The sequence below is a fragment of the Haliotis rubra genome, unplaced genomic scaffold, assembly GCF_003918875.1.
Source record: "Haliotis rubra isolate DU_JTF1 unplaced genomic scaffold, ASM391887v1 Scf541, whole genome shotgun sequence".
Classification (NCBI taxonomy): Eukaryota; Metazoa; Mollusca; class Gastropoda; order Lepetellida; family Haliotidae; genus Haliotis; species Haliotis rubra.
Genome location: NW_025767237.1, coordinates 585169 through 597018, shown reverse-complemented (window position 1 = coordinate 597018; position 11850 = coordinate 585169). Strand labels below are relative to the sequence as shown.

Here is an 11850-nt window from a genome sequence, read left to right as displayed (position 1 = left end):
CCACTAGGTCTGCAGAACACATGACTATCCCCATGGTAAGGGACCGTTCATAATTTATGGCTTACGATAGGGGGAGGGGGTTTTGATGATGATGAATTAAGGGGGAGTCGCCCATTTTGTTCTGGGGAGGCATGGGGGTCATCAATTTTGTACACATGTACTGGTGGTGATGGTGTGTGTGTGTGTGTGGGGGGGGGTGTGTGTTTTGTTCAGCATTTTGTACATAGAAATATCAAATAAATATGCTTAAAAATTATGGTAAGGGAAGGGGAGGCATTGATTTGTACATGGCATGCAGGGCGGGGTCACTTACTTAGATTTTAGGTGGGGGAGGGTGTCCTTTCACATTGTACATGCTACTCCATGAAAATCATCATTACACACGCACCACCATCCTAAAAACCACCACACACACACTCAGCCATAAATTATGAACGGTCCCTAAGTGCCATCTTTGTATGAATCAAATTCAATGAAATATGCATAAAACAAAACAAAATGCCAATCAAAGAAGAAATGCACAAAACATTCAAAGACCGCCAATGGGTTTCAGTTTTGAAGAGTGTATTTGCTCATATCTCACCGTGTTTGTATTTATGCAAGACAACGCTATAAAACACGTGTTATTCAAGCTGCAGTAGCTACTCCGGGCAGAATAACGAGATACCATAAACATTCAAGTAACATATAGCATTTACATGACGGTAAAACCTGAACATAAAGAAACACTTTCACTACAGGTGGTGTTAAAACAGATGGCTCGTGGTAATAACACACGTTTATCTTGAAAGAGGTCTGACTGGTTTTATCTCGTAGAGATGTTTACAAACAGGTATATGATTGTACAGGTGGGACACAACCTCTCAATCACAGGAAAGTTTTCATATCGACAGACGGGACATAATCGTTCATCCAAAAGCTAAGTTTTCATATCGACAGGTACAGACGTGACATAATCGTTCAGCCAAAAGCTAAGTTTTCATGTCAACAGTTACAGACGTGACATAATCGTTCATCCAAAAGCTAAGTTTTCATGTCAACAGTTACAGACGTGACATAATCGTTCATCCAAAAGCTAAGTTTTCATGTCAACAGCTACAGACGGGACATAATCGTTCATCCAAAAGCTAAGTTTTCATATCGACAGTTACAGACGGACATAATCGTTCATCCAAAAGCTAAGCTACGTGACATAATCGTTTATCCAAAAGCTAAGTTTTCATATCGACAGTTCCAAACGGGACATAATCGTTCATCCAAAATCTATGTTTTCATGTCAACAGTTACAGACGTGACATAATCGTTCATCCAAAAGCTAAGTTTTCATATCGACAGCTACAGACGCTACAGACGGGACATAATCGTTCATCCAAAAGCTAAGTTTTCAGACGGGACATATCGTTCATCAAAAGTTTTCATGTCAACAGTTACAGACGGGACATAATCGTTCATCCAAAAGCTAAGTTTTCATGTCAACAGTTACAGACGGGACATAATCGTTCATCCAAAAGCTAAGTTTTCATATCGACTAGCTACAGACGGGACATAATCGTTCATCCAAAAGCTAAGGTTTCATGTCAACAGTTACAGACGGGACATAATCGTTCAGCCAAAAGCTAAGTTTTCATATCGACAGTTACAGACGGGACATAATCGTTCATCCAAAAGCTAAGTTTTCATATCGACTAGCTACAGACGGGACATAATCGTTCAGCCAAAAGCTAAGTTTTCATATCGACAGTTACAGACGGGACATAATCGTTCATCCAAAAGCTAAGTTTTCATATCGACTAGCAGCAGACGGGACATAATCGTTCAGCCAAAAGCTAAGTTTTCATATCGAAAGTTACAGACGGGACATAATCATACAAAAGCTAAGTTTTCATTCACTTATCGCAACATAATCGTTCAGCCTATCGCTATTGCATACCGAAAGTTACTCATACAAGTACTCTTTCACCTACTCGCAATACTTGCAGTTTCGTGTGGATATCTCAAAACGATAATGGCTTTCACGGAACACCATACATTGCCAGCATCCTATAAGTACTCATTAAAACTCCTGGTAATTTACTGGTTATTGGTGAACTGTTTCCATGGACGATCCTCTTTAATATCAATAAAGTAGCCATACTGGAGTGGGTAGTCAGTGTTGACATGTAGTATATCACTAAAGTAGCCATACTGGAGTGGGTAGTCAGTGTTGACATGTAGTATGTGTTCCCCTTTCTTGGTTATAAAGCTACCTGTTTTATTACATTGGTGTTGCCTACCACTTGTGCGTTGAACAGGACCCGACAACCCCATTCTAACATCATGAAGGGCCCAGTACTGTTCTCTACGCTGTCTGCGTGGGGGTGCGTATATGCATGTGGGAGAGAAAGCGTGTGTGGCTGTCTGCCGTTCATGCGTCAGTGCGCTCACCTATACACATCGCATGATTCCTAGAGAGATGTAGAGAAGAGAGGCCTGACTGTGATAACAAAATTTGTACTTCTGAGAGAACAGCGAACGAAGCGCTCGTAAAATACTAGGATTTAACGTCACAATAACGTCATGAATGTGATTGTCGTTTGTTCTCCACCAAGCCGTTCAAAAGATGTCTGGTTAAAGCCCCAAGTTTATTATGTCTGTGGTGGGGTGAATAGGCCTGTCACCTTTTCCTAAGACACGATTACCTCATATCAGGGGAATTACATTGAAAATATCAGCACGTCTACTCGTCATACGCTCATGTCGTCAACTGACATGTCGACACATCTACCGCATCAAAGGTTGACAAGGGATCTCTTCCAGGATGTCAACATTTCAATTAAAAAGTAAAATGGTGCACTGTTATTTGTCAAAACCTAGGTAGTTTATCCTGCAACTTCTCGGTTGTACTGGAGGCTTCTAGTAGCATGTCTCCTGTTTCGGTCGATATGTATTACCCAAAAGAGGTTAAGGATATAGTGTCTGTTCGCGATTCTGCGTCTTTTGTATGTAAGAGGCGACTAACGGGATCGGGTGGTCAGGCTCGCTGGCTTGGTTGACACATGTCATCGGTTCCCAATTGCGCAGATGGATGCTCATGCTGTTGATCACGGTATTGTCTGGTCAAGACTTGACAGACCGCCGCCATATAGCTGGAATATTACTGAGTGCGGCGTAAAACTAAACTCACTCACTCACTCAAGATGCTAATCACCGGATTGACTGGAATATTTTGAGTGCGGCGCTAAGCAACAAACGCAACCTATTCTATCCCCGATTAGGCATTGCGGAACTAGGTACATATTTGAAAATATTAAAGATTAAATATGCAGTCATTTCTAATCAACAGATGTCGTCAGATAACCTGTTAACTGAAATTATAGTTAAAGAGTATACCCCCGTGCGCATCCCAACCGAACATCAGCATTTGACAACATCCCTCAGGTTTATTTGGATGACGTAAAAGTCAACCCAAGGAAAATAATAGCATGCTTGTAATGCGCTGTTTTCCATGTACAACAAATGGCTTCAACTGCGTTTTATTCCGCTTGAAGTTGGGTGGCCTTGGGCATAAAATAACATATACATCTGACTGTTAGTGTGCGTGCGTGTGTTATATAATCATATTACATGTTCTGGTGCCGTTAAAACACGAGAGTGGAGTATCTATGACAATGCAATGCTTGGCAAGTCACTTTCCCCGGATGGTTTCGGTCGCGGCACTCCGCCGAGGAAGGATGTTGATCCCAGCACCTGTCCTGGTGTCTACCTGTACAGTGTTGGGCGGGTGGTGTTACAACCACTGTATGGGGACAGTATCCTGCACACATCCATCGTGGTGTCAATAGCTTTGAAGAATACATTGTGTATGAAAGATTGTTGGCTCCACTAAAAAGATCTACTTTGACTAGTTTGAGCGCTCTGTTTCTGTGCTCTGATTATGAGCTGCTCAACACAACACTCAAATTAGCATGTGTATTATATATCCTCCACGCCATGCCACGCCAAGCATGTGTATTATATATCCTCCACGCCATGCCACGCCAAGCATGTGTATTATATATCCTCCACGCCATGCCACGCCAAGCATGTGTATTATATATCCTCCACGCCATGCCACGCCAAGCATGTGTATTATATATCCTCCACGCCATGCCACACCAAGGAACATGACTTAAATTGAAGTAACAGAATAAGTATATGTTCAATTTACAATCTGGCAGCTTGGGACCGGGCAAAAAATCCCGGTACGTTTTGTAAACAAACTCCAAACAAGACATTGTCTATACAAGAAAGCCTAAAGAATATATAATCAAAGTCCCCAATAACATATGAGTCTGAAGTTTTGTGTAAGTTTGTTTGAATGTTTACAAAACTAGCTAGGATATATCGCCACGCAACGCCACGCCACGCCACGCCACGCCACGCCCACGTCAACCCCCACGCCTAGCCACAGTTAAACGCTCTGCTCCACGCCTAGCCACTTGTCACTACGCCAATGCCACTCCGCTTCACGCCACGCTGCGGTGCGCTAAATACCACCAAGCAACGACAAAAGTCACTCTACTTCACTCCATGCAAAGCTTCACGCCATACTTGCCACACACCGACGCTTGGACGTTCTAATGTACACCACGGCAAGCCAACTTCACCTTGCTTCACGCCCTCACCAGCCAACGGAACTCAGCTCCACACCACGCCACGCCACGCCACGCCACGCCACGCCACGCCATCACGCACATATGCCATTAACCGTGTATCCAGTCAAAATACGATCGAAGCATACATATTTTTATTACAAGGATCTACTTGGTCTAATCACTACGTGTCTGATGCAGGGGCGGTGGGGTAGCCTAGTGGTTAAAGCGTTGGCTCGTCACGCCGAAGACCCGGGTTCGAATCCCCACATGGGTACAATGTGTGAAGCCCATTTCTGGTGTCCGCCGCCATGATGTTGCTGGAATATTGCTTAGAGCGGCGTAAAATCAAACTCAGTCAGTCAGTCAGTGTCTGATGCACCATTACATAGACTGTGTATAAAATTGTATCACGAATTTCACAAGAATATCAATATATATTTTTGTCGACCCTAAGATCATATTATATGAATCATATGTGTTGATATAAATGTATATCGCTTCTTATACGATACATCACGTGAGCGGATGTACTGTCGAATGCAATGGAATATTTAATGCTTAATGTCAGTAAAAGTGTTATTCAGTAGGCAATAAACACTTTAACGTGAAAACAACAGCTTCCGAAAGGAGACAGAAGTACTTAAGTCCCACTTTGGGCGTTGTATTCAAGTGCTGCGCCTCTCTTCACAACACTTATACAGCCCAGGGCTTACCGTAGCTTCTCTCGTTGTAATTTCGAATGTCTCAAAGTGTGTCACTGTTTTCAACTTTTTTCAGTGGGGCTGCTTCTATTAGTGAAGCGCTCCGCTTCGCTGAAGATAAACCAGTTGTCCAATAACGTATATACACTAACACTGACCCAGTCTCCTTGTCACACAAGCTGTGGGTACTGGGCCGATGATGGTTGCTGAAGGACCCGGGTTTGACCTTATTGTGACGAAGTTGCAAGGTAGTCCTTGGTCCTTGATTGGTTGTGCTTGGTCTGGAGTCAATGGGTCAAGCGCACGAAGGGGCGAACTTCGTCTGACTTGTGGGTAAGAGGGGACGCCGTGCTCATCAATACACCAGCTGTGTGATAGCGTTCTGTAAATATTCGATGTGGACCAGACAGACCGGTGACTGGCATCACGAGCATCGGTCTACGCAATTGGGTTACGATGACCCGTGTCAACCAAGTCAGCGAGTCTGACCACCCGATCCCGTCAGTCGCCTCTTTAATACAGCAAGCATGGGTTACTGAACACCAATCCTGGGTTATGAAAGGCTTTATGAAACACACATTCAGTTATTCATGCATCCGAATACACCTATCCCCATTACGACAGGGTGAATGTTGTTTTATTCCGTACTCGGCTATAGTGGCGTTCCAGACTGCCTCGAAGTAGAGTGGAGCATTTCCCCAAACCTTTGGACTTCATGATGTATGTGAACCACCCACCCACCACCCCTTCTCCAAATCCTGGATCCGCCCCCGGTTGCTTGGTTGGTTAGTTAACGCTAAACACAGCAATAGTCCAGTTATATGGCGGCGGTCTGTAAATAATCGAGCCTGGGCAATCCAGTGATCAACATCATGAGCATCAAATCTACGTAACTGAGATACGATAATATGTGTCAACCAAGTCTGCGAGCCTGACTACCCGATCCCGTTAGTCGCTTCTAATGACAAGCATGAGTTGCTGAAGACCAATTCTGACTCGGATCCTCACGAGTTGAGATAAGCATGGGTTGCTGAAGATCAATTCTAACTCGGATCCTCACGGGTTGAGATAAGCATGGGTTACTGAAGACCAATATTCTAACCCAGATCCTCACTGGTCTCCCCGAAGTAGAAGTGACGACACAGACAACGATCCACACCGTCTTAGAGTGCGCGTGTGAGTGAGTGAGTGAGTCTAAGCTTACGCCGAGGCAAGCACATAAAAGATTGGTCATAATGGCCTCTAAATAACCTAGGCTGGGTCATATACCGAGAAACATGCGATTTGTTTCTGTGAAAGGAGGAGACTAGATTTTATTCTTTTAAAACATTATTCTAAATAATATCACCCCCAACACCATCACATGGTCGGCCCCAACACAGGGACATCGTTACTAACGACGACTTTGCGTGAGCAAGAAGAGTATCGCTCAACAGTTACTCCCATCACAGTAAGTGGACACCTTACACCCCTGACGGTTAAAGGCGTGTTACTGCAGTAGACCTATTAAAGCGATAATTATACACCACCATTTAAACACAGGATTACTTTTAGTAAACCGCAGAAGGTGGCTTAAAACTCGGAGTGAGTCAATCTCGAGAAAGTTATACACCATATTTTAGGTACACTTCCGAACAAAGGAAAATCTACATCGGTGTTTTGTGGTGTCTGAAATGAAACGAACAAGAATGATTGTTTCATGGACACGTCATGGATAGGAGTATCATATGTTCTGTGTTTGGAATCTTAGGTTTGCTGTGTTTCGGAGACTGCTTTCTGTCTTGTGACATTTCGATAACGTTTATAATTTGAGGGTAAAATCCCAGTTTTGAAATGTTTATGTTTGTTCCGCAGTGAGTGTCAATTAATGTTGTTTGTGATTGCTAACACGTGCACTGTTCTGAATATAGGGATAAATACCCGAGTGTGTGATTGCCAATGTTAGTTAAGTTGAGGTTTACGTCACATCAGCGTTATAGCGGCCAGACCAAGTCTGCACACATAGGCCTACACATTTGCCAATGTCAATCTGCATGTGTAAGGTGTAGGATAAGTCAGAGCTCTGGAACCAGAATATATTTACTTCATTAATTACACACTCGCGTGTAACAAACATGAAGAGGTTGAACATCGCTGTCTAAGGAGGCATGTCGGTTCTTGCGAATCTCAAAACCGAGCAAAACCGCTCGTAAAATCCATGGTTATCTTTCAGAAATTGTTTACTAGTATATTTTACCGTTGCTTATAATGATAATTTAAACTTAGTTTGAAATTAATTATCACTCGTATATTAACCTTTCTTGAAAGCGTGGACGTGTGAACCAATGTAATACTTCAGTATCGTCCTCCTTGTCACTACTGCAGTACAGTTTCATTTACAATATTTATTGCTAATTGGAAACATGTCCGTCCAAGTTCGGTGGATTAACGCCTTATGCGTTAATTGTTTATGTTGAGGTTTTGAGGATCGGATACCTACTGGCTTATGATATTAAGAATATTTCTGTCTGCACAGTTAAGTACGTTTATTGCGAGATGTCGCTCTAATGTCCGGCTGCCCTTTCCCAGTAGTTATACTTTATATATTGTCTGTCTCACAATGTCTCAATATTCCAGGGCAGTGGGCTAGCCTCGTGGTTAAGGCGTCCGCACGTCACGCCGAAGATCTGCGTTCTATTCCCTACATGGGTACAATGTGTGAAGCCCATTTCTGCTGTACCCCGCCATGATGGAATATTGCTAAAAGTGGCGTAAAACGTAACTGACTAATTCAGTATTCCAGCTGTACTGCGACCTGCAGTGAAACAAGTCTGGACTATACAATCCAGTGGTCGACGTCAGTATTCCAGCTGTACTGCGACCTGCAGTGAAACAAGTCTGGACTATACAATCCAGTGGTTGACGTCATGAGCATCGTTCTACGAGGACACGATGACATGCATCTACAAGGTCACTGAGTCCGACCATCCGACCCCCTTAGTCACCGGGCAAACAACTGATACAATGCTAATATTTTTTTAATAGTGTGAGATGATAATATCCTAAATGAATATGGAAAATTATTCATATTTTCTGTGACATCAACATATATCTTTTTAAATATTACATTCAGAATAAAGATTGTTTAATAGACAAACAGACAGATATATCACAACATGAGGTCTCGAGCCCCAAATACAGTATTGAAATCGATTGATAATGTATATTGCATACATTAATTTTAGTTTTAAAGTTCATGAGTTTACACGACGTTTGTTGAACACTTTGTACAGGGACATAGCTGTAGCTTGGGTTGTCTCTTTATCAGTGGACTGCGTGAGCTGAGCGAATTTATGCAAAGTTGTATTTAAAGAAACATTGACTGATATAGGTTTTCCGTAGATGATGATATTTGGCACGACACAGAAAAGCATGGATTCATCTTCAATGGCCATTGCATTATTAGTTGGGCATATTTCACGTATTCTTTGGCTGCGGGGTATGTTTTTATGACGACCAGATTATATTATTAAATTGAAGTTGTTGCAACGGAATTTAGCTATATACTTGATAGGATAAGGTTGGATGTCACATGTAAAGTACTTTTCAACATCAAGGAGAGAGTTAAACAGCTTGTAGTTGCAACATTTTGAGTTGTCATATAAGGATGAGTGCCAGTCCTGAATTAGATTACCTTTTAGTCTTTGCTTAAATTCCGATCAAGTCAAAACATTGATTACACAACAGTCTCGTTTCCTGCTGACTGGGTTCCGTCCTATTGCGCAACTTAGTACAATAACCAGTCCAGAATTTTAAGACCAATTCATTCAGCTGGATACATAAATATTAATCAGTATTATTTGATACATCTAAGCACTTGTATATTGCAACACTATGCCCCTTCTAATCCTTGCAAAAACGTCGTGCAGCGTGCTCTGTCGTACAACGTGCTCTGACAAACGGAAATCTGGAAATCTCAAAACTAGGCTCTCCCGCTAAAAAAGTTTGGCCGTCTGGTACGGACTTGATATTATATCAATCCACATCGTGCATTACAAAACTACACTGAATAAGCGCAAACAACACATAACAAGTGTAACCATTGAGCCAGATGTATTGTGAATAATTTTACGACCTCATCAAACAGGGACAGTCTGTGACGTCTTAGTTAAGGTCATGATGCCTACACCTCGACATAAAATATAGAAATACGATGTTATTAAAGCTAAAAATTAAAATTAACTTGTACATACCATTTTTTTATGAAACAAGGAATTGGAATTCAGTGTAACCATTGTTGTTTGTGGTGTCTCTTTTCGCCTTCACGCGAGAAAATTCGGCTGAAAGGTAGGTCATTGTCTGAATTGGTTAATGAGACTCCTGTTTCGGTTTGAGAACAGATCGATGTTTCCCATGTGGTGTTGTATCCACACTTGTCCCAATCCAAGGCTTAAGAGCATATTTTTAATCTCAGAAGCCCAAGTATAACGTCCTGTATCAGAGGTGGATTTAATCACATGTAGTAGGTTTGGTAAGGGAGTCTTAAAGGTCCCAGGTGGATAGGTCTGCGTCAGAATTTAATAGCTTTTGTCAGTTAGCTGTAAGCAGGTTTTACTACATTCTCCAAGAGCCATATTATTCGGTGTAATTTTGTTCAGTCCAAGAAATATTTGGCAGAACAGATGTGAACAGTCTGGATGATATCTGAGGTGATGCCCCCCATATTCCAGCTCCGCTGCATAGTATTGGAACTTCTATGCTTTCGTACAATTTAAAAAGGTCACAACAGTTGAATTTACCAGAATTCTACTGGTTTCGATAAATACTAATTACTTATTTATTTCTTCGCTTGATGCAGAACAATTCAGTGCTTTAAAATAGTTTAATATTGTACGATAAATACGATAAATGTACGATAAATACGATAAATGTGTCAATTAGAAACATGATTGTCTAGAGTTAGTATTGTTCCTGTACAGATGACAAAGATACATTTCAACGCTAAAAAGAAATTAAGTTTATTTACAACAGGAATTTCTTTCACAGTTTTGATAATTTAGGAGTAACACAGTGCGCCTCACTTGTTAGCACGCGGAGCGTGGAGAGGTACGGTCTACTCTCGCGTGAACTTAGCGAGCGCGAGGCTTAGGCAAGCGACAACACAACATGGCGGGCCAGAGTGATAGGACGGAGTTACTAGCTGCGATATTACTAGCGACTTTGCTCGTGGTTATAGGCACTACCGATGCCACAGAAGGTATGTACATTGTCATTGTATCTAATTCTATTGATTTTGTATGTATTTAGTTACGTTTGTCAAGAAAACAAGATTTTCACCTGTGTGCCGAGTAAGGAAGTGAACAGCCGACAGGCCTCACAATATAAACACTGCCTTCTCGGCCTGCTCCCTGCTTCAAAGCACAATTTAACATGGCGTGACTGTTCGTCAGATGTATTGCTGACTTATCACTCAAGAGGATGTTATGAAAGTGTCCCATACAAAACTGTCCTCAAGAACCCGTGCTACCGGTCTATCTTTCTTCTCAGCTGTCAAAGTGCCCCAGTTGCAGGCTTCGAAGCCTCAGGTGAACGGTCGTAGATATAAGCATTGTCGCTGGCATTTTGCAATCAATATATTTTCCAATAGCGTTAATGGGTTAAGGTAGATTGATTGTGTTCTATATATGGACGGCTATCATATTATGACTTAACGTTCTTAACAACAGAACTAGGCTCAGACCCATCGTTTTCATTAAATTCCAAGTCGTACCTGGCCTAGGTAAGAATGAAGTCGTCTGCCATATCGATTGACAACTGCTGAAGTTATTATTCTTTTAGATTAGTGTTGGGAATTGGTTGAAATCTCACAATTGATGATTGGTTCAATACCAACGACCAATCCACGAAAAAAAATTGGTTAGCGTCATTTTTTAGATTTTCCTATTCAGGTTGTAGTTGCAGATAAGTATAAAGAAAAAACATTTGGTTCTCTGTTGTTGTTTTTAGAAACTGCACAAATTACATTTGCAGATTTCACATCCAGTGTAATGATTCAGTTCCAGTGTAACATTAACTTCCCAGATTCTTCAAGAAATATTCAGTCATGACTTTTCAGAAAGTGAAATGAGTTTTCTTAGAAATAAACACGTTTCCCGGCCCTGACAACGTCCTAGATATGTTCCATCATCAAGTATTTCAAACTCTATTACAGCGGTTCCAAAATCGTTTGTGTTCGATTATGAGAAAATGTGATCGATTGCTTAGTCGTTTGGCCACTGCGACCAATCTTCGATTATTTCAATTAATCGGACCACCACTATTTTAGATGCATATATATTGTAGAATCCAAAATGGTCCAGATGGTCCTCAGATTTTAGCATGCTTGGTTCAAGTGTAGGCACTCCAGCAGGCCATTTTATCCAAGACCATATTTTTCTCATCAGGTGTAAGATACAGCGGATGGCCATATTATTACGTACAAACATGGCGGACCGATTGTTGACGACAAATTTACGCGGGAGTTCAAAGTGTCTTAACTCGTTCAATATAAACAGTCT

At 41.7% G+C, this 11850-nt stretch overlaps 1 protein-coding gene across 3 annotated transcripts in view; it reads left to right on the top strand.

Moving 5' to 3' along the window:
* The first annotated feature begins 10425 nt into the window (after positions 1-10425).
* LOC124253467 (plexin domain-containing protein 2-like) overlaps positions 10426-11850 on the top strand; it is a 116138-nt gene continuing 114713 nt past the window's right edge. For 2 of the 3 annotated variants that reach the window (XM_046687249.1, XM_046687250.1), the window contains exon 1: positions 10426-10550. In XM_046687249.1, coding sequence (XP_046543205.1) covers positions 10460-10550 — 91 coding nt within the window. In that variant the 5' untranslated portion in view covers positions 10426-10459. The remainder of the gene's footprint in view (positions 10551-11850) is intronic. The other variant, XM_046687251.1, reaches the window with a different exon arrangement.